This window comes from Coniophora puteana, assembly GCF_000271625.1.
Source record: "Coniophora puteana RWD-64-598 SS2 unplaced genomic scaffold CONPUscaffold_2, whole genome shotgun sequence".
Taxonomy (NCBI): domain Eukaryota; kingdom Fungi; phylum Basidiomycota; class Agaricomycetes; order Boletales; family Coniophoraceae; genus Coniophora; species Coniophora puteana.
The window spans coordinates 789,800-813,087 of record NW_006913054.1 but is presented as its reverse complement, the minus strand read 5'-3'; the positions used below and the strand labels follow the sequence as shown (position 1 = coordinate 813,087).

The 23,288-nt window shown below is 55.3% G+C and overlaps 8 protein-coding genes across 8 annotated transcripts; 4 read left to right on the top strand and 4 right to left on the bottom strand.

Annotated features, from left to right (window-relative positions):
- Nucleotides 1–288: 288 nt before the first annotated feature.
- CONPUDRAFT_18604 (uncharacterized protein) lies at nucleotides 289–531 on the top strand (the record flags this gene model as incomplete). Its single annotated transcript, XM_007765761.1, has 1 exon — nucleotides 289–531. A coding segment is annotated over one exon (243 nt), but the record flags the coding sequence as incomplete, so codon positions are not given.
- A 2,012-nt stretch (nucleotides 532–2,543) lies between these two features.
- CONPUDRAFT_97215 (Ureohydrolase) lies at nucleotides 2,544–7,069 on the bottom strand. Its single transcript, XM_007766331.1, has 22 exons — nucleotides 6,888–7,069; nucleotides 6,673–6,771; nucleotides 6,006–6,560; nucleotides 5,935–5,954; nucleotides 5,853–5,868; nucleotides 5,538–5,795; nucleotides 5,447–5,475; nucleotides 5,310–5,383; nucleotides 4,927–5,243; nucleotides 4,789–4,875; nucleotides 4,650–4,731; nucleotides 4,234–4,588; nucleotides 4,107–4,183; nucleotides 4,038–4,057; nucleotides 3,959–3,974; nucleotides 3,644–3,901; nucleotides 3,557–3,585; nucleotides 3,426–3,499; nucleotides 3,046–3,362; nucleotides 2,881–2,967; nucleotides 2,732–2,813; nucleotides 2,544–2,666 (listed from the first exon to the last, which is right to left on the bottom strand). The coding sequence occupies exons 3-12, from the start codon at nucleotides 6,051–6,053 to the stop codon at nucleotides 4,572–4,574; spliced, it is 948 nt and encodes a 315-aa protein (XP_007764521.1). The 5' UTR covers nucleotides 6,054–6,560; nucleotides 6,673–6,771; nucleotides 6,888–7,069; the 3' UTR covers nucleotides 2,544–2,666; nucleotides 2,732–2,813; nucleotides 2,881–2,967; nucleotides 3,046–3,362; nucleotides 3,426–3,499; nucleotides 3,557–3,585; nucleotides 3,644–3,901; nucleotides 3,959–3,974; nucleotides 4,038–4,057; nucleotides 4,107–4,183; nucleotides 4,234–4,571.
- Nucleotides 7,070–7,354: 285 nt separating this feature from the next.
- CONPUDRAFT_47899 (Ureohydrolase) lies at nucleotides 7,355–8,689 on the bottom strand (the record flags this gene model as incomplete). Its single annotated transcript, XM_007765853.1, has 8 exons — nucleotides 7,355–7,453; nucleotides 7,507–7,910; nucleotides 7,968–8,041; nucleotides 8,100–8,128; nucleotides 8,185–8,442; nucleotides 8,500–8,509; nucleotides 8,571–8,590; nucleotides 8,642–8,689. 8 exons carry the CDS (start codon nucleotides 8,687–8,689, stop codon nucleotides 7,355–7,357), a joined length of 942 nt encoding a protein of 313 aa, XP_007764043.1.
- A 1,252-nt stretch (nucleotides 8,690–9,941) lies between these two features.
- Nucleotides 9,942–12,410, top strand: CONPUDRAFT_69825 (aminotransferase; the record flags this gene model as incomplete). The annotated part of the gene is made up of 16 exons (XM_007765972.1): nucleotides 9,942–10,001; nucleotides 10,115–10,168; nucleotides 10,228–10,287; nucleotides 10,345–10,570; nucleotides 10,638–10,783; nucleotides 10,838–10,914; nucleotides 10,971–10,983; nucleotides 11,047–11,079; nucleotides 11,138–11,211; nucleotides 11,267–11,330; nucleotides 11,414–11,500; nucleotides 11,556–11,695; nucleotides 11,748–11,802; nucleotides 11,864–12,013; nucleotides 12,083–12,236; nucleotides 12,304–12,410. The coding sequence occupies 16 exons, from the start codon at nucleotides 9,942–9,944 to the stop codon at nucleotides 12,408–12,410; spliced, it is 1,500 nt and encodes a 499-aa protein (XP_007764162.1).
- CONPUDRAFT_134710 (uncharacterized protein) lies at nucleotides 12,330–15,208 on the bottom strand (the record flags this gene model as incomplete). Its single annotated transcript, XM_007766330.1, has 11 exons — nucleotides 12,330–12,695; nucleotides 12,752–13,282; nucleotides 13,344–13,383; nucleotides 13,440–13,629; nucleotides 13,681–13,749; nucleotides 13,797–14,060; nucleotides 14,118–14,537; nucleotides 14,598–14,695; nucleotides 14,746–14,853; nucleotides 14,913–15,100; nucleotides 15,159–15,208. The coding sequence occupies 11 exons, from the start codon at nucleotides 15,206–15,208 to the stop codon at nucleotides 12,563–12,565; spliced, it is 2,091 nt and encodes a 696-aa protein (XP_007764520.1). The 3' UTR covers nucleotides 12,330–12,562.
- Nucleotides 15,209–17,229: 2,021 nt separating this feature from the next.
- CONPUDRAFT_49246 (alpha beta-hydrolase) lies at nucleotides 17,230–19,138 on the top strand (the record flags this gene model as incomplete). Its single annotated transcript, XM_007765952.1, has 6 exons — nucleotides 17,230–17,432; nucleotides 17,513–17,659; nucleotides 17,725–17,839; nucleotides 17,904–18,122; nucleotides 18,176–18,820; nucleotides 18,887–19,138. 6 exons carry the CDS (start codon nucleotides 17,230–17,232, stop codon nucleotides 19,136–19,138), a joined length of 1,581 nt encoding a protein of 526 aa, XP_007764142.1.
- A 376-nt stretch (nucleotides 19,139–19,514) lies between these two features.
- On the bottom strand, nucleotides 19,515–20,652 carry CONPUDRAFT_97199 (uncharacterized protein). Its single transcript, XM_007766329.1, has 3 exons — nucleotides 20,441–20,652; nucleotides 19,658–20,383; nucleotides 19,515–19,603 (listed from the first exon to the last, which is right to left on the bottom strand). Exons 1-3 carry the CDS (start codon nucleotides 20,564–20,566, stop codon nucleotides 19,523–19,525), a joined length of 933 nt encoding a protein of 310 aa, XP_007764519.1. The 5' UTR covers nucleotides 20,567–20,652; the 3' UTR covers nucleotides 19,515–19,522.
- A 231-nt stretch (nucleotides 20,653–20,883) lies between these two features.
- On the top strand, nucleotides 20,884–22,770 carry CONPUDRAFT_117009 (HAD subfamily IIID h). The gene is made up of 11 exons (XM_007766328.1): nucleotides 20,884–21,029; nucleotides 21,086–21,186; nucleotides 21,276–21,383; nucleotides 21,441–21,520; nucleotides 21,588–21,779; nucleotides 21,840–21,954; nucleotides 22,009–22,084; nucleotides 22,133–22,142; nucleotides 22,199–22,338; nucleotides 22,392–22,550; nucleotides 22,607–22,770. The coding sequence occupies exons 1-11, from the start codon at nucleotides 20,964–20,966 to the stop codon at nucleotides 22,637–22,639; spliced, it is 1,080 nt and encodes a 359-aa protein (XP_007764518.1). The 5' UTR covers nucleotides 20,884–20,963; the 3' UTR covers nucleotides 22,640–22,770.
- Nucleotides 22,771–23,288: the final 518 nt, after the last annotated feature.

Below are 23,288 nucleotides of genomic sequence, written 5' to 3'. Positions count from 1 at the left end.
AGGCTTCCGCGCACCATGATCTGGAACAATGCGAAGCCAGAGGAATACCCCGGGGTTAGAACTTACGCCCAGAAGATGAAAGCGGCGATCATGGCTGCACATGACGCTATTCTAGCCGCGAGAGTGAAACAGACTGTCCAAGCAAATAAGAAGCGCCGTGCCTGCCCTCTTGTGATCGGAGACCGCGTGTACATCTCCACGAAGAACTTAAATTTACCAAAGGGTCTAGCCCGTAAGCTGGTCCCGAAGTTTGTCGGGCCATATAGAATCATCGAAGATTATAAAAATAACTCATACCGCGTGGAATTACCTGATCGGATGAAACAACGAGGAATCCACGATGTATTCCACTCTTCTTTGCTGAGAATTCATGTACCAAATGACGATAGGCTGTTCCCAGGCCGTCTTGAGTATCAGATCGCCGATTTTGATATGCCCGACGTGGAATGGTCAGTTGATCGGATTCTATCTCACAAGGGAAGTCGAAGCAATGCTATGTTTGAGATTCTATGGCAGTCGGGAGACAGAAGCTGGCTTCCATACTTTGAAGTCTCAGATCTCGACGCTTACAAAGAGTACTTGACTATGTTAGGAATAGGTGATGTTTCAGAACTGCGGGACATGTGCACCGGGGATTTTACTACACAAGATCCTCAGGTGCCTGATGAGACTTTGAGCCCGAAGGGCTTAGGCGCCGAAGAAGTTAAAAACCGGCGCTTCGCGAGCTTCGATTTCCCCATACCCACAGATTCTATTTCCATCGGACTCGCTTCCCTATTCATATTCGACATGTCTTCTATTCCCAGCTCTTCCGCCGTTATCCGGCAACCCCCTGGCTGTACCTATCTCATCATTCGCGCTCGTAACAACTCCCGCGACCTCCTCATCACCCACGACCAGGTCCGCCAGTACGCGCCGTATAGCCACGCGCTCGCCTCCGGGGACCGCCCCGGTTCCGTTCCCATGGGCTACGAGGACTTCGCCCATGCATGGAATGAAGTCCTGCAATCGCCCCGTCGCCTTGCGACACTCGACACCAATGGGCTCGTCGACAACCGAGGCCCACTTGCGACCACGAGGGACATCCTCGGTGACAATGCCGAGCCGCCGGCTGCTGCGCCGGCTGGCCGGGGTCGCTGGTTGGACGAAAACCGCGCCGATATCGGCGAGCAGCTCGCGTACGACTACGCGGCCCGGGCGCTCCGCAGGGCTCAGTACAACCGCGAGGGTTATACAGCGCGCAAGGCACGCACTGCCACTCACCCCTATGCCTGTGCATCGGAGGCCGGACCGTCCAACTCCATCTCTGACGCTCCTCCGCGCGTGAAGCCGAAGAAGAATCCCAAGGCAGCGGCAAAGGCCAAGGCGCCCAAGAAGACGGCTGAGCCTCTGGACCCTGTCCTCGCCGCGATTGCCGAGTATGGCAACGACCTTCCTGAGGTCGGGGACAACGAGATGCTCATTGACTATGACGATGAAGATTCGGGAGCTACTATGTCCACTACCCCCGCCCTGAGCCTACGACAGGTGAGTTCTTGCGTCCATCAGGCCCAGGAGTTGTGCTTGATACTGACACGAATGCTCCCAGAGTAGACTTCGAAGCGTCTCTACGATGTGGCGACGGGTCGAAGAGCGTGCGATGATCTTGACGCGGCGGCACACGGTTGGTTACGATTTAGATGGGAAGTCGGGCAGAGAGGTCACAGGTCGAAATATCGAGGTTCCAGTAACACTAGCGAATACAGAGGTTCGTAGGCTACTTAAATACACGATGGTTGGGCCCCGCCCAACGTAGACATACAAGAGCACTGTGCTGAATAAACTGAGACATAGCGAGATCAGTCAGCGACCAACCCGGGGTCGTGACCTACAACAATAATGTCCGCGAGACATACGGTACCGTGAGTCAATACCGATGAGTGAGCGTCCGGCTGCTCGCGCGCCGAGACCTCACATTCCCCCTTCCAGGGGTTCCCAACCCCTTTTACTAGTTCTTCTTAGACGTCTCCTTCTCCTTCTCGGCCTTCTTCTGGTTCCGGCGATGAGCGACGGCCTGCGCGGGCGTCATGGGCCCAATGTGAGTAGCAGGCGGCGCAGTGGAGGACGATGCGGGAGTGGTGGAGATAGATGCAGTGGGAGCCGACGCGGCGGCAGAAGAGGAGGAGGTAGTGCCGGCGGAAGAGGAAGCTACGTCTCGGATATCCAGGTATTTTTATTCAGCAACCTTGAGCAAGACGTCAAAAGGGAGTTCGCGTAGGTTGTGAGACATGTTAACCAGATAGCTTGCCAAGATGGGTGGGTTGAGTGAATGGTTTCATTCAGGGTTTCAACACGCGGCGGATTCCAGTTCAGGGGCTCGTGAAGCTGACTGGGTCCAAAGGGCCCCATGAAGGTGGCCCATTATAGTCTAGCGTTTAGCCGTAAAAGCGATGTGCACGACATAAAAACTTCCCGCATCACTGTTTGAGTGCATTGCTCGTCCAAGGCAAATGGCAGAGCCAATGAGAGTCATAAGTGCACAATACGCTCATGCCATTAAATGTATTGTAGATGATCGTCAAAGTCACAGATGAATTATATTAATTTACGGTAATGCTGGAAACAACGGTATAAATGTTGGCGCTGATCTCAAGCCTTCACGTACAATAATCAGAGCAGTTTTTCTCCTGCTCATGCCACTTGAGATCAGAACAGATGAAACGTCAAACGAATCTACACAAGAGACACTGACCAAGTGCGGTCCGTATCAGTGAGCAGCCGACTTCGACCGTTTGTTGCACGTCTTGGGCTTCTCCGATGGACGGGTTCACATCCTGCCAGTTCCATAGTATTATTGGATGCGCACACCAGATCGCTTGCGTACGAAGAGAGACAACGTACAACTAGGTCAAGGGCCACCAAAAGACCGGTCTTATGGATTGCCTCGCAAATGCTGTGCCCGTCACTGTACGTGAGGCCGCCTTGAACCTATCGAACCATCGGAGAACGTTAAAATAGGCTCATTTCCACGAGTGAAGACCACGAAGAAGAACATATAACGCTTACTGGCAAGTTCGTGGATGGAGCTACCGACGGATCGAGCGCATTCATATCGAAGCTGAGATGAATTGGCCTGTCCCGTTCCCGGTTAACATGGTCGAGCGCCATGTCCATGACGCGATGGATCCCGTGTTCGTTGACATCGTGCATGCTGAAAGCCTTGATACCGTTCTCGCGTAGTATTCGCATTTCAGGCGCGTCGACGTTGCGAAGGCCAATGTAGACCAGACGTTCCGGACGAAGCACTCCTTTGAGCCACTCAAACTCTTCAATGTGCTCGCCGATGCCCATGAGGAAGGAGACAGGCATGCGGCTCATGTTGCCTAAATCCATGATATCGAGCGCAGTCAGAGAGGAAACTAGTAAAGGTAGAGACGAAAACGCACCACGTTGAGTGGTTTCTAGCGTGTTGATGTCTGCTTGCGCGTCCACCCAGATGACACACGCATTGGGGTGAGCACTGACATTTATGTAAGTCTCTGGTGCAAATCAGCGCTTAAGAAGGATCAGGGCTCACTCCAGTGTTCCTGATATGGTACCTATGGCCTACACAGGTGCCCTACATTGAGCCCTTGTATCGTTGCGGTAGAGAGTTATCACGAACTAGAGAGTGATCACCAGCAAGCGTAACTGGAATCTGCCCAGCCTTGGCATATCTTCCAGCAATACTCGCCACAGTCCTGCAAGCAGCAGCGGCGAAACGCGGTTCTTTGATCTTGCCAATCGGCGGATCTCCACCCTCTGCGAGTGGTTCAAGCTGAATCTGCCCATCGTAATGTACCTTGTGTCCGAGACCCTCGAGCTGGCCGACAAGACCTGCTTCGACCAGATGGACAGGGCCGTCTTCGATTCCAGGTTCAGTCTGGGCACACACGGACACGTTCACTTGCGTCTCGCCGGGAGCCATTGATATTCTCACCTGTGCCGTTCCGCCCCTTCGACCCATCAACAACTTCGTGAGGCCTATCGCAGCGTAAAGACGAGATCCTCGTTCTCACCTGAACGGACACGCAACAATCTAGGAGCGCGTCAGAACGCCGCACATAGTTGGATGCATATACACGTACGGCGACAGTCTTACGTCCGGAGAACGAATTAGTAGATAATGACATGATGAGTGGTGTACGTTCTTGCGTGGCTTGCTCTGCACCAGACTTTATATAATGACAAAACCCAAGGAAAGTGAATGAGAACCTAGCAAGTTAAGTCATGAAGTCGTCATAGGACACGATGGATGTGTGGTGTGCGGTCGTGGTGTTGAGGCCTGGAGATGACGAACACGCCACCCCACACAAGGTAGTACAGTCCCGAAAGGTATTGTAGTACAGGCGCATTCGGTTATCCACTTGAGGACAGTCTCAAGAGACGCGCAATTGATTCCGTGATGTGTGGAGCTCTGAAGGTCTGGAGCTACTTTGTCGCTATCTTTAGAAAATTGTGTTCAAGGGCGTCACCAAAAGAATAAATCTGAACAACATCGATCATCAGATACCGTGTCTAGAAGTACAAAGATTTTACTGTGTTGCGCTACATCACACTAGAGTCTCGCCTGCACGGACAGACGATAAGCTTGAAGATCAATAGAGCAAGTGCGGGGAGGCAACACTGACCAAGAGCGGTGCGTATCAGCGAGCATGCGACTCTAACCGTCTGTTGCACGTCTTTAACATCCCCGATGGAAGGATTCACCTCCTGCCGTTACACGCAATCATGGCTCAGCCACACCCGCATGCTAGAGACAAGACTCACCACCAAGTCAAGGGCTACCAACAGGCCTGTCTCGTGAATCGCGTCACATACGCTATGTCCTTCACGGAAAGTAAGACCACCTTGAACCTATCCGGGAGCGAATATAAACATCATCCAAAAGCCGATCATACTACGCACCGGCAAAACCGTCGAAGGCGCCACAGACGGATCGAGCGCATCGATGTCGAAGCTGAGGTGGATCGGCCTGTCCCTGTCCGGATTGACGCGGTCGAGCGCCATGCCGACGACGCGGCAGATACCGTGCCTGTCGACGTCGCGCATGCTGAACGCCCTGATGCTGTTCTCGCGCAGGATCCGCTTCTCGCTCGCGTCGAGATCGCGCAGGCCGATGTACACCATCCGCTCGGGACGCAAGGCGCCCTTCAGCCACGCGAACGCATCGACCCCGCTGCTGAGGCCCATGAGGAAGGAGACGGGCATGCCGTGCATGTTTCCTAGTGCGCGAGAAACGCGATGTACGTCAGCACGGTCAAAAAATAGGTGTCGAAGGAGAACCATACCGCTGTCGGTGGTGGCGACTGTGTTGATGTCTGTGTGAGCGTCGACATAGATGACACACGCATCGGGGTAAGCACTGCAGCAGCCGGTCAGATGTACCCCCGACCAATAAGCAGTTGCTGATAACATGAACGCTTACTCCAGAGTTCCAGATATGGTACCCATGGCCTGGTTGCCTCTGCATTCAGCACGCAATACTCAGGCTCACAACGACGTCATGCACCACATACAAGAGAATGATCGCCTCCGAGCGAGACAGGCAGCCGTCCAGCTCTGGCGTGCCCTCCCACGACCTTTGCCACGGACTCGCACACGGCTGAGACCGTCCGCGGATTCTTCAGTTTGCCGATAGGCGGATCGTTCTCTGGAACCAGCGACTCGAAGCGCTGGTGCCCATCAAACTCCACCTTCCAACCAAGCTCCTCAAGCTGGGTGACGAGACCTGCGTCAACAATGTGGCTCGGACCTTTATCGACACCAGCTTTAGTCTAGGTAGCAGACTCGGGTCAATATGTGGACGTCTCGCCCAAGGAAGGGTTGCGTACCGGTATCCCGCCCCCTCTTGAGATGGAAGCCCTTCAGTGAGCACCTAACACCTTTGAAAGAAGAAACGTCGCATATACTTACCCGAAAGGACAACCGACGATCTAATAGCAGGTCAGAACATCGATCTGAAGTGAGGAAACGAGACAGCGTACGGCGACAGTCTTGGGGCTTGAGAGAAACTTGTTAGCAGGGGACGACATGGAGTAAGAGCGAGTCGAGTCACAAGGCCGTCCGCCCCACAGGCCTTAAGTACAGGCCCTCCGAATGAGTCACGAACATATGTCGTTTAAAGGCAACTTCGCCGAGCATGTGCGAGCTTGACAGATAAGCGCCCGACGTACGGCCATACGCATACGCATCTGGATACACATGCATATTAGACTTCTTCTCCTGCGCTGTGCATCCGATGAAGCGAGAAACCGCGATCGTCAATGTTCATTAGCATATTGATACAGAGGACCAGAGCATGGTATAGTGGGTAGATGATGCTACAAAGGACCAGGGCCGAAGTGCGCCGCTCGGAATGAAGGAAGGAGGGAAGGAAAGCGCGTCGTTTCTTCGCTGCGTCACCGTCGAATGGTCGTATCGGCGGACGAGTCTGCGTATCGGGCGGTCACATCCAGGTCTGCGTCCACGTCCTGGTCCTGGTCCGCGTCGGCATCAAGCGGAGCCTGCTCGTTGATCACGCCCCATACTGACGCTCTCAACTAAACATCGCGGAAGGAAGGTTGCGCATCAGAGACGTTGCATATCCCAAACGTAAGAAATCATGAGGAGGAGGAGGGATGAGGAAGGTAGCAGCGAAGATGAGAAACGCACGAGGGTGAACACCAGACCGATCTTAGACTCGAGCACCCTCAGCTTTGCGAGCAGCTGCGCATCGGGTCCTTCGGTGAGTCGGCGAGCCGTACTAGTCAGCTAAGAAAAGAAGAGGAATGAGTACGCCAGATTGTCAAACACGAGGAATATGGTCCGCAGAGGCGTGAATGCCGCTAGCAGGAGCAGGGGGACGCGACTCAGCAAGAAATACTCACATCCTTGACGTGGTGTGCGAGCTTCGCGTACTCCCAGAGGACCTCGGCCTCGACATGTGAGAGCCTCTTGTCGCCTTCGTACGGATTCACCTCAAGTATCGCGTCGGAAGCTTGTGGTGTAGAGTCGGAGGAAGACATGAGCGATTACGGTTAGCCTCAGGGGCTGGTGATGAAGGTTTCGGAAGAGAGACGCGCGAGTTCGCGACGCTGGTGTGGGTGTGTGCGGTATTGCGTCTTGGCAGATGCACCACAAACATAACCAAGCCTTGAAACATGTCGCGGATTATGCATTCCGGGTTTTACTGCAATCAATGTAAGCGTCCTCGGTCTCGTTTAGCTGATCACCGCAAGTTGTCTGTACATTGTTCGAGTCACTGTGCTATGGACACATTAAGGGTGGTAATCAAGACAGCTGTCCTAGTAGATACAGTGGTAGACTCTCATTGTCATATTCGCAGATCGTCAAATCACAGCAGCGTCTCGCCGAGCGCCGAGCGCACGAGCGAGCACCCGACCGCAACAGTCTGCCGCACGCTCTCAGCATCCGCCAGAGAAGGGTTGACCTCCTACATTTCCATATCAGCCGCGAATCCAATCTTCGCAACAAGCAAAAACGCACCATCAAATCCAACGCAACCAACAACCCCGTCTCATGAATCGCCTCGCAAATATAATGCCCCTCCCTAAACGTCAACCCGCCTCTGACAGGCGTACCCGTCGAGGGCGCAACACTAGGATCGAGCGCGTCCACGTCGAAGCTGAGGTGGACCGGGCGGTCGCGCTTCGGGTTGACGTGGTCGAGCGCCATCTCGACGACGCGCCCGATGCCGTACCGGTCGACCTCGTGCATGCTGAATGCCTTGATGCCATTCTCGCGCAGGAGGCGCTTCTCGCCCGAGTCGATGTCGCGCAGGCCGATGTACACGATCCGGTCCGTGCGCAGCGCGGGCTTTATCCACGAGAACTCGGAGTACTTCTCGCCGAGGCCCATGAGGAAGGAGACGGGCATACCGTGGATGTTTCCTGTGGGCGGAAGATGAGATGGGAGGAGACACAGGATAGGGGAGGGACGTGACATACCGCTGTCGGTGGTTTCTGACGTGTTTATGTCGGCGTGCGCGTCGACCCAGACAACGCAGGCATCGGGATACGCGCTGAAGTGCCAAATAAGCTTCCGAGATGAATGGCTGGCCAACAGAAACGAAGACTCACTCAAGCGTCCCAGAAATAGTGCCCATAGCCTATTCAAACCTATACTTAGCACAACTTATCACAACGATAACGAACAGCAGCGTACAAGAGAGTGGTCCCCACCGAGGGTGACGGGGAGCTGACCAGCCTTGGCATGTCCGCCAACAGCCTGTGCGACAGACTCGCACACCTTCGAGACGAGGCGCGGGTTTTTGAGCTTGCCGATCGGAGGGTCGCTCTCTGCCGCGAGCGACTCGAACTGGTGGTGACCGTCAAACTGGACCTTCCAACCGAGCTCCTCGAGCTGGGATACGAGACCGGCCTCGACGAGATGGATGGGACCCTTGTCGACGCCGAGTTTAGGCTGAACAGAGGATCAGGGGATATGTTCGAGATACGCGTGAGCTTGAATGCTGCTCACCTGTCCACCCCTGTAGACCGCCATCCAGCTGAGTCTCTAGCATCTTACGGAAGCAAACATATCGATCTCACCTGAACGGGCATCCAACAATCTATGACACGTCAGTAAATCGCGCAAAGCTGGAAGGAGCTAATGAACGCACCGCGGCGGTCTTGGGGCTGGGGAGGAACTTGTTAGCAGGCGTCGACATGGCGCAAGTGGTATAACTGGTTCAAAGAAGAGGTATAAGACGGGGAGAGTCTAAGCTCTAGTGCGAGTGAGACAGACGGAGCTGAGAGATCCGGTTGGCTCAACACGTAGTTATTATATAGCCCTCCGATTTGCCGAATCCTGGCTATAAAGGCGTATGTACAGCGGTTGGCAGCATCCACCCCTCCAATCGCAAGATCCGCCTGGGCGGGAGTTTCCGGGGTAACGAGGACCAATCGGATGACAATTTCACCTCTCCTCAGTGGAAGACAACAGCAACTGCTGTAGCGTGGAATCGCACATGCAGTATATATGAGTCCACAGGATAAAGTACGAGGTCATCGACGCGTTTCATGTTAGCGCAGTGCACCTACAGGAGCTGCAAGTCCCCACATTTGCCATGACGGAAGCTGTCGAATGATGCCATGATGGCCTTCTGCTCTACTGGATCCACATCTACCCACGATGCCTCGGCTAGATTCAGATCGCTTAGGATCCTGGTTGCGATGACGGGGCTTGGAGACTCCCTGCAGCAACGAACGAGCCGGCCAGAAACCATCGATCTTCTAGAATCGGTGCATGTCTCGCTCTTTCCCTCGACGCCACGGTTTTCCTGTTCGAGCTCTCCACGAACCGACATAGCGACGTCAGCCACTGTCAGCCACCGCGAGTGGCGGGAACACTAGCCCGAACGTAGTGTCTCTGGCCATTGGCTGGTACGATTTTGCCTCCATTGGAAACGCTTAAAACGAGATCCATGTCGATCAGAAAACTGTCGCTCGGATTCTCACCCTTCCCGAGCCCTCTGACCAGCATTTTCCCCCTGAAGCACGGTGGAGTGACCTTTCGCGACATATCGAGTGCGCCTTTTTGAGCGAATTCCTTGATTCATCTTCCGCTTCAGGCGACCGGGCACATTGCATCATCTGGACGTCCAACACTCAACACCCCCTGCTTTACGCTGGATTCAACGGTCACCAACCGCGTCGTACGCGCGGTACGATCAGCTGGCCCGTATGGCAATGCGGAGCGATGGCGACTGTACGGTTTGTTACCTGAAGAAAGGTTGCCCTGGAATGGCCAGTGGGTGCCCACATATAAATAGCCCCGCGATGATCGATGACCTGGGTAGTTGCATCACTGTCCGGTCACCCTCAACCCCGACTTGTTACATATTTAGACACCTGCCAGCTGCTATTCTTGCCATCGCAGAAGCTCTAGTATTATATATATCAATCACTTCCTTATAACCCATGTCGCGTCCGCCCAGCAATTATCCTTCTCGCAGCGGCACACCACGTTTAAGAGACGTTGTAAGTTTATATCTACCAGCCCTCCTGCCCTGTACCCTCTCGTTTCTGACCATTGCATTATGCATATGCCACACCTCCCTCACTGGCCCTCCACTCAAAACCTTCGTAACCAGGTTCACGAAGTCATGAAGAACTTTAGGCACGAGAAAGAGTCGGAGGCTCACCAGGTATGACTACCGCGTTCGCCACGCCCCGTGTCAGTATTAACGCTCAATGCCTCGCCCAGATCTTCCGTCAGACCGCCGGTCACCAGCCCAAGGGTATCCTCCCCCAGACAATCAACCCCGTGCGTAGTATCACCCTCGCCGTCGACGACGACGTGCTCACAGATTATATGCTTTAGGATGAAGAGACCGTGCCAGGCATCGAACACCCCGGCTCCACCGGTGTCATCTACTGCTCCGACCGCGCTATGGCCAACGGCTTCAGCTACGCCAAATCGCACGAGTGGGCCAACCTCGGCCAGGGCGCGCCCGAGGTGGGCCCCATCCCCGGCGCCCCGGAGCGCCCGAGCTCGATTGAGATGCCCTTGGAATCGCTCGAGTACGCCCCCACCACGGGTGTCAAGGGTGCGTCTTTCTCCAAGAATAGCCTTGGAATCACGACCTGTGCTCATCCATCTGCGTGTATTTTAAGAGCTCCGCGATGCGGTCGCGAACCTGTACAACCACACCTATCGCCAGGGCAAGGACAGCCAGTACACATACGAGAACGTGTGCATCGTTCCCGGTGGTCGCGCTGGTCTCTCGCGTGTCGCTGCCGTTATTGGCGATGTCTATACCGTATGTTGTGCTTATCTCTCCTCGGATAAGGGCGCCGTGTTGACGATTCCGCAGTCGTATCAGATCCCGGATTACACCGCCTACGATCAGGTTCTGAGTGCTTTCAAGCGCCTCGTGCCCGTGCCCACCGCGTGAGTCGATTCTCCAAGTAGCATTGATCTTGTTGTATCCTGACGGCGGCCTATAGACTGGACCCCAAGGTCATTCATTCACGTCCCGGTGACGATCTGCGCACGAAGTTACTGACACGGTTCTATATATAGGCCAAGTACAAGCTTGACATCGAGCAAACCAAGGTACGGTCTTCTCTTGCTATCTGATTGGCTCAAACCTCTGATTGGGTCTGGTCTGCAGAGGGACATCCACACCCAGGGTCTCGCCGTTATTCTCGCATCCAACCCTCGGAATCCCACCGGCCAGGTTATCAAGTACGTGTCTTATGTCCCGCTTATGCCTTCTCATTGTCTGATGCTGCCGTCGCAGGGGCAAGGATCTGAAGGACCTCGTCGCCCTCTCCCGCGAGAGTACGACGGTCATCCTTGATGAGGTGGGTCCCCCAATCGCTATCACTCTATTTATAGCCGCATGGTCTGATTTGGTGTTATTTTTGGAATTGCCTCCGCATCGCAGTTCTATTCTTGGTACATCTACCCCGAGAACGAACAGGACTTTGGCCAGTCTGTCTCCTCGGCGGAGTACGTCGACGATGTTAATGCTGTATGTGCCTGTTCTCATTGTGATTTCTGTGTGTTTTAACGTTTATACTTGATAGGACTCGGTCGTCATCATCGATGGTCTCACCAAGAACTGGCGTCTGCCGGGTTGGCGTATCTGCTGGGTCATCGGCCCCAAGAACCTGATCACTGCGCTCTCGCAGTCTGGTTCGTTCTTGGATGGCGGTGCTAACCACCCGTACGTTTATCTACGGCTTGATTGGCTACCCCTGCCTAAACATTATTCACAGCATGCAGCTAGCTGCTATCCCTATGCTTCATCCCGACCACGTTGCCAAGGAAAAGGTTAGCATAAACCCCCCGTTCACCTTTTAGGTCTGGGTACGGCTAACGCAATGTATCCCAGCTCGCGCTCCAGAAGCACTTCAAGGCCAAGCGCGACCACGTCCTCAAGCGGCTGCACGATCTCCACCTCGACGTCGACGTCCCGCCCGACAGCACGTTCTACATCTGGCTCAACCTCGAGAAGCTTCCGCCCCCGCTCAACAACGGCCTGGTATGTCCTCCGTCCGGCGACAGATTCTACCTGCTTGATAGCTAATGGGCGTGGTCTTCGCGCATGTAGACCTTCTTCGAGGAGCTGCTCAAGGAGCAGACGATCGTCATCCCCGGTATCTTCTTCGACATCAATCCGTCGCACCGCCGCAACCTGTTCAGCTCCCCCTGTCACCACTTTGTCCGCCTGTCCTTTGGCCCTCCTCTGGAGGACCTTGACAAGGGTGCGTCCCACGCTCATGAGTTAGTTTGGTTAGTGTCGTTGCTCATGCCCCTCCTTTCGCTTTGTAGGTCTCGATGCGATGGCAAATGTCCTTGCCAAGGCTAAGTCCGGCACGAAGAAGATGGGCCACAGCTACAGGAAGTCGCTCGAGATCCACCCTCATGATCACATCTAGGCGGCAGGTAACGTGATGATGAAAACACGACAGTGACGCGTAAAGACGTTTTTTGGGAATGTATATTAGACACGGAGTACATGTGTTAAATCTTTATGTTGTTAAAATGCAACATGGGCTCGATTGTATACGGCTAAGAAACCTGAGGGCAGCTATAGTGACGGATCGAAGGGCGCGAACGCGCTCTTGAATGCCTGGGCGTCGGCTTTGTCTTCCTCTTCCGAGAGCGTGCATGCCTTCCAGTCGAATCTGTCAGCCATGTCTAGAAGCGTAACGAGAACCTGTCTGCAACGCACAACGTTAGCCTACTAAACCGACTCGAGACGACCCCCGCAACTCACCTCCCAAACTGAATCCCAAACGGCACATGTTCCTTGATAAGATGCACAAGCTTCCCCCCGTCCGGCAGATCCACCCTGAAATAGCTCCCCCGCCCACCCGCACACGCCGCCAGCGCGGCGTCCGCGTCCGCCTCGAAATCGACATTCAGCAGCTGCCCCTCCGCCCTGAACGCGCGCTCGACGCTGTCCCTGAGCTTCAGCGGGACAGGCACGGCCTGCACGTGCGCGTGCCCGCCTTTCGCGCTCAGCCGCGCGACCTCGAAGAACACGGCGGCCGCGCCGTGTTTGGCGTACAGCGCGCGCAGCGCGCGCTTGTATGCGTCTGTCTCGGCGAGGATGGGCGGCGCGAGCGCGGCGGGGATGGTGCTGTATGAGGGCTGGTGCGTGATGGGGATGATGAGCACGTGGCCGCCGCCGGGGATGCGGGGCGCGTTGGGGTGGGAGGCGGCGGCGGATCCTTGGGTGGGTGGGATTTGGCCTTTGGGGAGGGAGAGGTAGCATTCGGTGCCGATGGAGACGATGAGGTGTTTTCTGGTGTGGGGTTGAGTTGGATTAGGGTTTGTGGAGATGGGGTCTGGGGGAGGGTGCTTACGCGATGTTTGGGTTCGAGAGGCAGAACCAGCATTCGTCGGCTGCGAGGACGGGGAGATTAGGAGGGGGGACGTGAGTTTGGGGTGGCGGGGCTTACATGTGATCTCCTTGGGCGGGCCACGTTTCCCTCTTCCCTCGTGGGCTGGACGCGCTTTCACAGTAGGACAGTCATCGATGTAGTGCAGCTCGCTGCCGCACGCTCGGCACACGTATCCTTCGCGTGGTTTCCGTCCGCCGGTGTCTCCTACTTGATGACGAGTTGGGCAGTCGCGTACGAAGTGGCCGGGCTAGCGCGAAGGGTCAATGAATGCAGAGATCCAAACTAGATGGGAGCGCACTGTGTTGCAAATCTTGCAGATGTAGCTTTCTGGTGGCTTTTCGCGATCTGGGCAGTCGTTGATAAAGTGCTGGGTAGGCGTCAGTAAAGAAACTTCTAGACACCGCGCGCACGCACCTCGGTCGACTCGCAAACCTTGCACTTGTACCCAGATGGTGGCTTGCCGCCCTTCTGAGGAGGACCACCCGGACCAGCCCCTGTCCGCATACGCTTGCCAGCATCGCCAACATTGCCCCAGATATAGTTACCACCACCAGAGTCCGTGTCCTCGAAATGCCTCTTCGGCGGCCGAGAAACACTCTCAATGAACGGATTCTTGGTCGCATTAGCAGGCCGCGCAGATGCCGGCCCCGAGGGCTGTATCGAGAACGCGTAGAACCACTAGTACCAAGTCCCGTCAGCACCGCATCAAACGCTCCCCAGAGTCGGACCACATACCCTCGGCTTCTTCCCTCCAGTACTACTCTCCCCACCAAACGCACCTAGACTCACGAACCTCGACACGCGCCCCTGCTCGTCGTTCCATACATACGGCTCCCGCTCCCAGAACTGCGGTGGGCTCCCACCGCCCGCCGAGAAATGGTACCTCGGCTTGACCTTGCGCACGACCTCGTCGAGCGCGTGCACGCCTGCAGGCGCGAGATCTGGCTGCGCAAGCGGTGCCGCGGAGAACTGCGTGACGGCAGACGGCCAGTCGTGGCTGAGGAGAATATCCACGAGCGACGAGGACGATGCGGCGTCGCGGATCGCGGCGAGGGAGGTGTAGCTCTGCGCTTTGTTGGCGGACGCGGTTTTGGTGAGGCTGTTGGAGAGGAGCTGCTCGACGTTTGCGGAGGTGTAGGACGCGTAGCTGAATGGCTGGGATGGTGGGGTAAGGTTAGGACTTATGGCGAATGCAAGGGAGGAAGGGGTACGGACAGGTCCGTGCTGCTCGTTTGTGTACTCCTGCCCGTCATACTTTCCTCCGAGGCAGGCGATACGGAGCCCGTGAGCGGTGGTGAGAACGGCTTGTTTGTCTAGCAGGAATGATGAGCATAGGCAGGTACGAAAGGGCTAGTTCGCTCACTGAGAAGAAATACGTCCTTGCACAGCTCTCCGGAGGTCTTGGTATAGCTCTGAATCACCGACCACGGCAAGGGGTGTTCTCCTTGCATGATGTAGCATCGCATGGGCGCTTCACGTTCAGACATTCAGCAACGCGTCCAAAGGTCGACTAGACAGCGTACCACTCACCTTCAATCTTGCCATCCAAGAGCTCTTGTATCTCGCCCTCTTTCTCTGATATCAGGTTCTCCGTGTTCACAGGCCCGAAGAAATCTCCAACGCAGAGGGCAAAGTCGAACTTGCCATGTTTCGCGTCTATGGCCTTGATTTTGGTGAAGAGTTCACGAATGTTGCCGACAGCAGCACCCACTGTGAGGCTGCAGAATGCTCCCCGTAAGACAACAAAAAGCTGATAAACAAAAGAGGTATACGCACATTTTGACTGGGGAGTCACTGGGACCATTTGGCAGCACGGGGGTCGACATGAAGCCGTGAAGGCGTCATGTCTCGCCGAAAATGGAAAGTCGGTAGTTGCCGCTACAACATAAACATCTAGACATCTCGTCATACCGCCTTTCCTCCACATGGCTATGTTCAAGTCATACATATATCCAATTTTATCGTGAACAACAAACCAGTAACGATTATTCCTTGTTATACTGCATCAAAGCACGTCGGTAACCACACAACTCTGCTGTAAAGCGCTCAAGACAAGAATACAACAAATATACGCCCTCTAAATGTCCTTCGCTTTATGACAGCAAGTGACGCTACCTTTGTTTAAAACAGATCTTGATTTATGTTGTATGACAGCATCGAGTTGACGAAACAGTGATACACCTCTTGATCTTCACAGAACACGCGTTCGTCGCGCCCTTGGATGCCTTGTACTCCCAGCGCGTGTTCAGAGCCGATGACAGCTCTTTAACGCTGTCCAAAAATACCCTACGCGCCCCGATGACCATCTCAGATGCTAGGCATGCGTACGTCAGTTCAGAAACATCGCGGTGTTCCTCGAAGTCGGTTCGAAGTGACGGAGAGACTCAATTACCCCTCGGAGGCCTCTCGCGAGATCGAGATGGAACTTCGTGCCTGTGGACGGTGCCTCGCGTCGACGCAGTTCCGTCGTTCGCGTGCGCAGCTTGAAGCCGAGACAAGCCGCCAGTTAATCCCGATACGAGTACAACAACAGTCTGGAGGCGCCCGGTGATGTGCGGTGGGCCTTTGTGGCACGCGTCGCCGCCTGAAAATGCGGGTGCATGGCGTCGAGTGCCTGAAGGCGCCCATGGGAGAAAAAGCAGAAAGTGAATGGGTGCCTAAGCTGAGAGATTCTGGAAGCTCGGAGCCCGGAGGTGATGCAATATTTCCGTAGATTCCCGCAGTTGAGGTCCTCGTCAGTCACCGTGATTGTGATCCTCAGATGATCGTCTCGTCTTGAGCTGGAGTATGCGAGCGCTCGCAGCAAGCGATGTGCGTGGGTAGATTCATTGACAGGAAGCAAGAGTCGGTCTACTTGCACCGAGCGTCGCTCCCGCGCTTATTGTTTTGCTTGGGCTTGGTGTGGAGAGAGGTTCCCTTATCTCAGAGTCCGAGTGATGTGGCTGGCTGGCGTTGCATCTAGAGGACACTCGTGATGTCTGCTCTTTAGCAACTTTGAGCTACCACTGGTTATTTGGCAGCTTGTCAAGGCGAACCAGCCGACTCTGACCAGACCACCAGTGTCCTATGAGGACATCTCAACAAGATTCCCCATGGTGCCTATTTTCTCCGACTGACATTTGCTGTGTTCATTGACGGGTTCAGAAACAAGAACTTGTCTTTCCAGTGGTCGCAACAGTCACTGAGATGTCAAGAGCATACCATCAAACACGGGTCGCGCGAGCAGCAGATGAGGACGAGTGGGTCCAGGACCTTTTGAGCCGTGACAGGAGCAGCCCTCCGACGCGTGGTGAGGATATGCAGGCACCCCGAAGTAAGATGGAGGGCCTTTTAGGGAACAAAGGTGCCGGACGCAAATAGCCAGGGACGGAGGAAGAGGTACTTAACGACGACGACGTGGATTGGGCGCTTCCCGATTAGAGGCGCGTTGTTTCCTCTGCAGACTGTGGATCGTTCATATGCGAGTGTCCGCCTCTCCCCTGACGCCCACCCACCTACCGTTCCTCGCGTTCTTGTGCTCCCTTTCTGTTTCTGTTCATTTTTCCCTGTTCCTTGAGCGCTCGACTCCTTGACGCTCTCATCTCCCACTCGCCGGCGAGCACACCTCAGTGTACATATTTAAGACCGCGTCGCCTCTGCTATTTCTCTCCCGGCGCCATCCCTTCCTCCTTCTCAACTCCCCCGAGTCTCATTCACCATGGTCGCCCTCCTCAAAATCCTTTCCTCGGCCCTGCTCGTCGTCTCACCCGCTCTGGCCCTCCCCGCGTCCTCTCCGCCCGACCTGTCAGCCCGCGTAGATTCCCGCGGCATATCAAGCCTATCCGAGATCCTGAACGACGTTTCCGGTATGCTCAAGGGTCTATCAGGCTTCTCGAGGTGGAATAATGACCCGTGGTCCTCGTTCGCGTCAGCAGGCTCGACGGCAGTACAGACGGCGCTGGGCACTGCGCAGGGCGTCGTCGACGTGTCGGGTGTCAACCGGTTCGCGGTCAGGTATGCTTCCGCTGATCGCTGGCAGCCCTCGACGATCGCGGCCACGTGGGAACTTCCGTAAGCCGATCCGTTGCTCCAGGTTGTCTCAGCTTGATTGCTGACTTTCGGTCTCTGATTTTGCTTCCGCTGTGATATAGTAATGGCTCGACGAACGCGTCGGCCGTGCCGCTGATGTGCCCGCAGCCTTCTGCGGACTCGTCGACGTACAGTGAAGATTGTTTGTCGATGATCTTGTACGTGCCAGCCACCCTCACAGCTTCGAGTGGAGCACCCACCTTCATGTGGTAAGTAACAATGATCACGGTCTTTTTTGTCGAACTCCACTCAAAAGACAATTGAACTTGTACAGGATCCATGGCGGTTCTTTTATGGTGGGCTCTGCGACCGGCGCTGGTCTTGACGGTTCCGCCTTGGCAAAAGCTACCAACTCCATCGTTGCAGTCATTCAATATCGTCTGGGAGCTGTGCGTTTGCATTTTATTCGTCTGACTTGTTGTACAGTTGCGCTGATGCGCCGCTTTTGTCTAGCTCGGCTTTGTCGCACCGAATGGGCAGACGAATCTTGGTCTCAAGGATGCAGTCAATGCGATGCAGTTCTTGAACAATGTCGTGCCCGCCTTTGGAGGCTCTGCGTCGAAGATTACGATCGCCGGGCAGAGCAGCGGTGCTAACATGATTCGCGCTTTGCTCGCTGTACCCTCAGCGGACTCCTTGTTTCAGTCTGCTATCCTCCAGTCAGACCCTATGGTATGTTGTCTTTGAGCTATCCCTCTGATAGTGGCTGATCGACGCTTCGCTAGGACTACGGTTTCCTGTCCACATCGGACCAGTCACAAATCCAGGACTACTTCGTCTCCCAGCTGAACTGCTCTGCCACGGACGCCTCATGCCTGAACGGCCTCTCGGCAGACAGCATCGTCAACGGCGCCGGCCTCAAAGTCTTCAGCGACGCCTACACCGTCGTCCCCGCCGCGAACCAAGCCGAGCCGATGCGCGTCGTGTACGACAACTCGTTCGTCACCTCCACGCTCGACTCCAGCACGCCCTTCCCCAAAGTATCGAAGCCGATCGTGCTCTCGAATGTGCTCGACGAGGCCGCGCTGACGATCTACGGGTACTACACCTCCTCCGTGTCCGAGTCGGAATACGAGCAGGCCGTGAACGGCACGTTCGGCACGCCGCGCACGCAGGTGCTGCTCTCGTCGCAGCTGTACGCGTCCGACGCGCAGGACAGCGCGGAGGACTACCGGCCGATGCTCGAGACGCTCGGCACGGACTCGATCTGGCGATGTGCGACGTGGACGTTTGCGCGGAACTGGGTCGCGAATGGGGGGACGGCGTATGTGGGGATGTATACGCTCGGCGCGAGTTATCCGGGCAATAGCGCGGTGGGGTATTGTACGGAGGAGGGGGTCGTGTGTCATCAGGATGATATCGAGATTGTGGTAAGTTCTTTCCTTGCTGTATTCTATCTCTATCCCGATTCTAACGTCATCTAAAATGCTGGATAGTTTGGCACGGTCCCGAGCCCGAGCGCCGCACAGACGTCGCTTGTCAATGAGATGCAGGCGCGCTACGAGTCCTTTATGGCGAACGGCAATCCGAATCCGTCTGGGTCGTCCTACACGAGCTGGCAGGCTGCGACCTCTTCGGACGTTAACGCGATCAACTTGGGGTCCTCTGGCCTCACCGATGTTGGCGCGTGTACAACCAGTTTCTGGGGCGCCTCCGTCCAGTATGACTATCAGGTCTACAGCATTTGAGCGACGCAAGCTCTCCCCACTGCCTATGAGATGCCGCACGCTCGTCATGATCTCGTGAACCCTATGTGATGTATTACCTCGGACTCTGACCTTCTCTTGTTCTCCTTGCTTAATGCCCGACGTTCATGTCCATACGCTTTCATCTCACCTTTTTCTTACGCTTTTTATTCCCCTTTGCTTTCACCTCGGAACGGAAACAGTGTAGCTATAGACCCACCCATATATCCGCTTGTCTCTGGATATTTCCCCCCATGTAGCTTCAGATTACCCTTTTTTACTTACGTTTGCGGGTCTAATAGATGGATGTGATGTGTTGAAACAATGTTGCTGGCCTATAGGAAAGGTTACGAAACGGGTTGTCAAACCCGTTGTGCAGGTATGATATTACAATTTTGGTTTGGGTATTACAGATTCAATGTCGGTAAATAGGTCGAAGTTCCGCTTGAGCTCGATGTCGGCGAAAACCTGATGGGAAAGTTCAGAATGAGCGAACAACTGGCACAGACGAAAACCGCTTACACCGTTCTTCAGCCTGCACTCCGCACGATGAATCGTCCCTGGTGCGCCTCCGCGCAGCTCGTCGCCCTCGTACAAGAAAAAGCGCGCCTCCCTGTCACCGCCCTCGACCATCGTCACCTTCGGATTGATCTCGAGCGCCCCGAACGCGCTCCGCGACAGCGCCGCGAGCCGCTGCCGCTGCGCCTCCGTGGTGCGGCGCCCAGCGAGGAGCGGGCGTAGCGTGTCGAGGATGTAGTACTGCGGCGGGAACATGCCGATTGTGCCCGCTTTGAAGTGCGCGATCGCGTCGGCGGGGTGCACGAATTGGGCGAGGATGACTTCTTGGCCGCCGTCGGGCGTTGGGAGGCGGTCGGATTTGGTGCCGGATGTGAAGTTAGCGGCACCGGCACCAGCGCCAGCACTAGGAGAGGAGGGGGAGGGGGCGAGGAAGGCGAGGAAGAACTGCGTGCGGAAGCGGCGTGGTTGGGCGGGCGGGGTGACCCAGGTGGTGAACGGGAGGAGGGCGTTGACGTCCGCGGCGAGGCTGTGCTGCGCGAGAAAGGTCTGGAACGCGAGCGTCTGGCCGTGGATGGCGGTGCGCGCCGCGTCGAGGGCGGCGTCGCTCAGAGGCGGGCTGTCAGCAGCAGACTTGGCGAGGAGCAGACCGGACTCTTCGAATGTCTCGCGGATGGCGGTTATGGCGAGCGAGGTGTCCTGCTTGGGGTCGTAGTTCCCGCCCGGGAAGACCTTTGTGGGGGATCTCGATCAGCTCTGGGGTGTGGTGGGTGTGATTGGTGCTCTCACATACTGGCCTGCGAACGAGCGCGCCTTGGGGTTCCGCTGGACGAGCAGGATCTCGTTCTTGTCGTTGATGACGATCAGGCTTGCTGAAGGGCGCGGTTCTGCGGGTGTTGGTTTGGCTGCGGGCATATCACTGGTGGTGGAGAAGAGACGTGTACGTGGGTATATGGATACCCCGGAGGCGGTAGTCCTGGTGTTGAGGTTCTTGTAGGTTGTTGTGCGCGTGTGATATCGCTGGGTAGATCGAGAACTGAGACAGATATAGTTTCCTTGTGTCGACAATCTAAGACTGCTGAAGCCAGCGACAGAGAGAGTCATGAGTTTTGCCCGAGAATCCGGTGCGTCGTCCGAGCGGGGGCATTGGACCGATCACATATTCGCGGAGTCAGAAACTTACGAGGTCGTTCATTGAACCCCAGGTCCCATTTTGGCATCCACCGAGCACAAAACACGCCCCCTGCATCCCTGCTCCCCTCTGCAGCGCTCATTGTCGTTCCAACGCGCTCATCTTGTCCTATATCGCCTGATGTCAGCACCAAACGCGCCATCCAGCGTCGATCTGCCAGCGCAGACCATCGTCTCCACCGTCGAAGCGAGTGAACCCATTAAGGTCCTGAGTGGGGTCTTGACACGCGGCTATCCATACAGGACGTAATCACCCAGGACAACCTCCCCGCTGAAAAATGGTTCAAGCTCACCTTCACATGGTCCGGCAAGCCCTTCGCCCTCGAGCTCGCAGAATCGGACAGGTCAGTCTGACTCTCGCCTGTCGTCTCGTTGACGCGCGTCCCAATTCTTGCCATGCCAGATTCTGACGCGTCGATGTTGGCTTCGCCAGAGTGTTCGATCTCAAGGCTGCCCTGATGAGCCTTACCAATGTTCCTCCAGAGAGACAGAAGATACTCGGACTTGTCAAAGGCAAGCTTCCCCCAGATCAAGACCGAATGTGAGTAGCGTCGCCCGTGCACCGCGTGAGCTATTCACGGACTGAGACGCACAACAGCGCTGATCTCAAGCTGAGCACGGGAAAGAAGTTCACCCTGATTGGGACGCCCGAGGGTGCCGAGATCAAAGACCCCTCCCGTACGTGCGCTTGCGTTACGGCTGAAGGCTTATCGGGTACACTAACGTGCACGACCGCCGCCATTAGAACTCGAGTTCCTGCCCGATGTCGTCAATGACCTCGATGTCGACTTCACTGAGAATCCTGCCGCGGCGATGGCATACTTAAACGATCAGCGCAACATTCGGAAGGTCAAGGAGATATCCAAAGGGCTCGAGATCAACATCATACATCCGCTACGCCCAGGCAAACGCTTGCTAGTGCTGGACATTGACTATAGTATGGTCTCTCATCCTTGCAACTCATGTCGGGCGCTAACTTTACTGAACATGTATGCAGCTATTCTTGACACTAAACCGTTAACATCAGGGTCGCTACCCCCAGCGGAGTGCGCACGACCGGGGCTTCATGAATTTCTCGAGGCAATATACCCGTACTATGATATTTGCATATGGTACGTAAACCGGGTTCCCCTGAGATGCATCGAGCTAGACGCGCCATGATGAAGGTCTCAGACGAGTTGGAGATGGCTTGAAGCCAAGCTCGTAGAACTTGAGATGATAGGGTCCACGAAGAATTACCAAGTGAGTGGCTGCATCGGTCCTTCCGTCCGAGGCTGACGATTACCTTAGATTTCGTTTGGTAAGTGAGGCTTGTTTTCTCAATGTCAGAGACGAGGTACTGATGCGTAAGACCAGTGCTAGACAAGACCACGATGTTTACCGTCTTCTCCGAACGGAAGGGTCAGACCTACTCTCATTCGGTGAAGCCGTTGCAGATCATCTGGAACCATTTCCCGCAATATAGCGCCAAGAACACGATCCACGTGGACGATCTAGTGAGTTTGTAAGAGCAAGCTGCGACGCCCCGCATTTCCTGACGCCTGTTCAGAGTCGGAATTTTGCGCTCAATCCCAACGAAGGGCTCAAGATAAGGGCGTTCAAAAACGCGTATAGCGAGGAAGCGCTGAGCGACCGCGAGCTCGAGAAGGTCGGCAAGTACCTGCTGCACATCGTCAGCGTCGAGGACTTTAGGTCTTTACGGCATAAAGTACGTGTTTGTTCGCCTTTTGTGAACCAAGGGATATGAACATGTCTGTTTTGCAGGATTGGAAGAACATTGTTCGTAGTTTACCTTAATCTGTATTATAGTGTAATGAGGGTAACAGGAGGGTTCTCAGACTCTTTAGCCCCTATGTTGCGCGACGGGTTAGTCGCGATTTTCGGCGCGTCGTTGTCTGTCTTCACCGGACGCGTTTCTCCCATACAACTCCCTTAAATCGTTGACGTGGTGGCCCCTGTCGTTCATAGGTAGGGGCCCCTGAGCTGGGATCCGTGTGACTAGCCGACCTGGCTGCACTCGAGTATATACCCTCGGCTTGCGCGAGAGGTGTCTATACTAAGCGCCTTTCCCATCTTCATGGCAAGCTATCTGGTTACCATGCCTCACAAGCTGTGCGAACTCCCTTTCGACACTTTGCTCAAGGTTGCTGAATACCTGAATATCCGAGACGTACTTAGTCTACGACGGGTGAGGTTCCACATGTATCCCGGTCGACGCTGTGCTTGATACTGACGGGATACTATTGGATTAGACTTCAAGGCGCCTCTACGATCTCACACTTGAGCGTGCAGTTTGGGCATCGCTTTACAGGACCTGTCCCCACCCGCGCCCTCTCGGCCCCCATCCGTCTCAGACCCGTGAAAATCTTGAGACTATCCTCACCCGCACGTCGTCTATTCATCATGCCATGTTTGTCAGACGCGAGCCAACCCGAAAAAGGGTGTT

Coding starts and splice junctions, on each gene's coding strand:
- CONPUDRAFT_97215 (XM_007766331.1), bottom strand. CDS start 6,053: ATGTCGTCCCCTGCTAACAAGTTTCTCTCAAGCCCCAAGACTGTCGCC. Junction 5,244..5,309: donor AGTCGCCACCACCGACAGCG/GTATGGTTCTCC, acceptor CTCGCGCACTAG/GAAACATGCACGGCATGCCC. Junction 4,732..4,788: donor TGGTAGCCCTTGACTTGGTG/GTGAGTCTTGTC, acceptor GTGTAACGGCAG/GAGGTGAATCCTTCCATCGG.
- CONPUDRAFT_97199 (XM_007766329.1), bottom strand. CDS start 20,566: ATGCCCGCAGCCAAACCAACACCCGCAGAACCGCGCCCTTCAGCAAGC. Junction 20,384..20,440: donor GCTCGTTCGCAGGCCAGTAT/GTGAGAGCACCA, acceptor TCCCCCACAAAG/GTCTTCCCGGGCGGGAACTA. Junction 19,604..19,657: donor AGTGCAGGCTGAAGAACGGT/GTAAGCGGTTTT, acceptor CTTTCCCATCAG/GTTTTCGCCGACATCGAGCT.
- CONPUDRAFT_117009 (XM_007766328.1), top strand. CDS start 20,964: ATGTCAGCACCAAACGCGCCATCCAGCGTCGATCTGCCAGCGCAGACC. Junction 21,521..21,587: donor CGAGATCAAAGACCCCTCCC/GTACGTGCGCTT, acceptor CGCCGCCATTAG/AACTCGAGTTCCTGCCCGAT. Junction 22,551..22,606: donor TTAGGTCTTTACGGCATAAA/GTACGTGTTTGT, acceptor TCTGTTTTGCAG/GATTGGAAGAACATTGTTCG.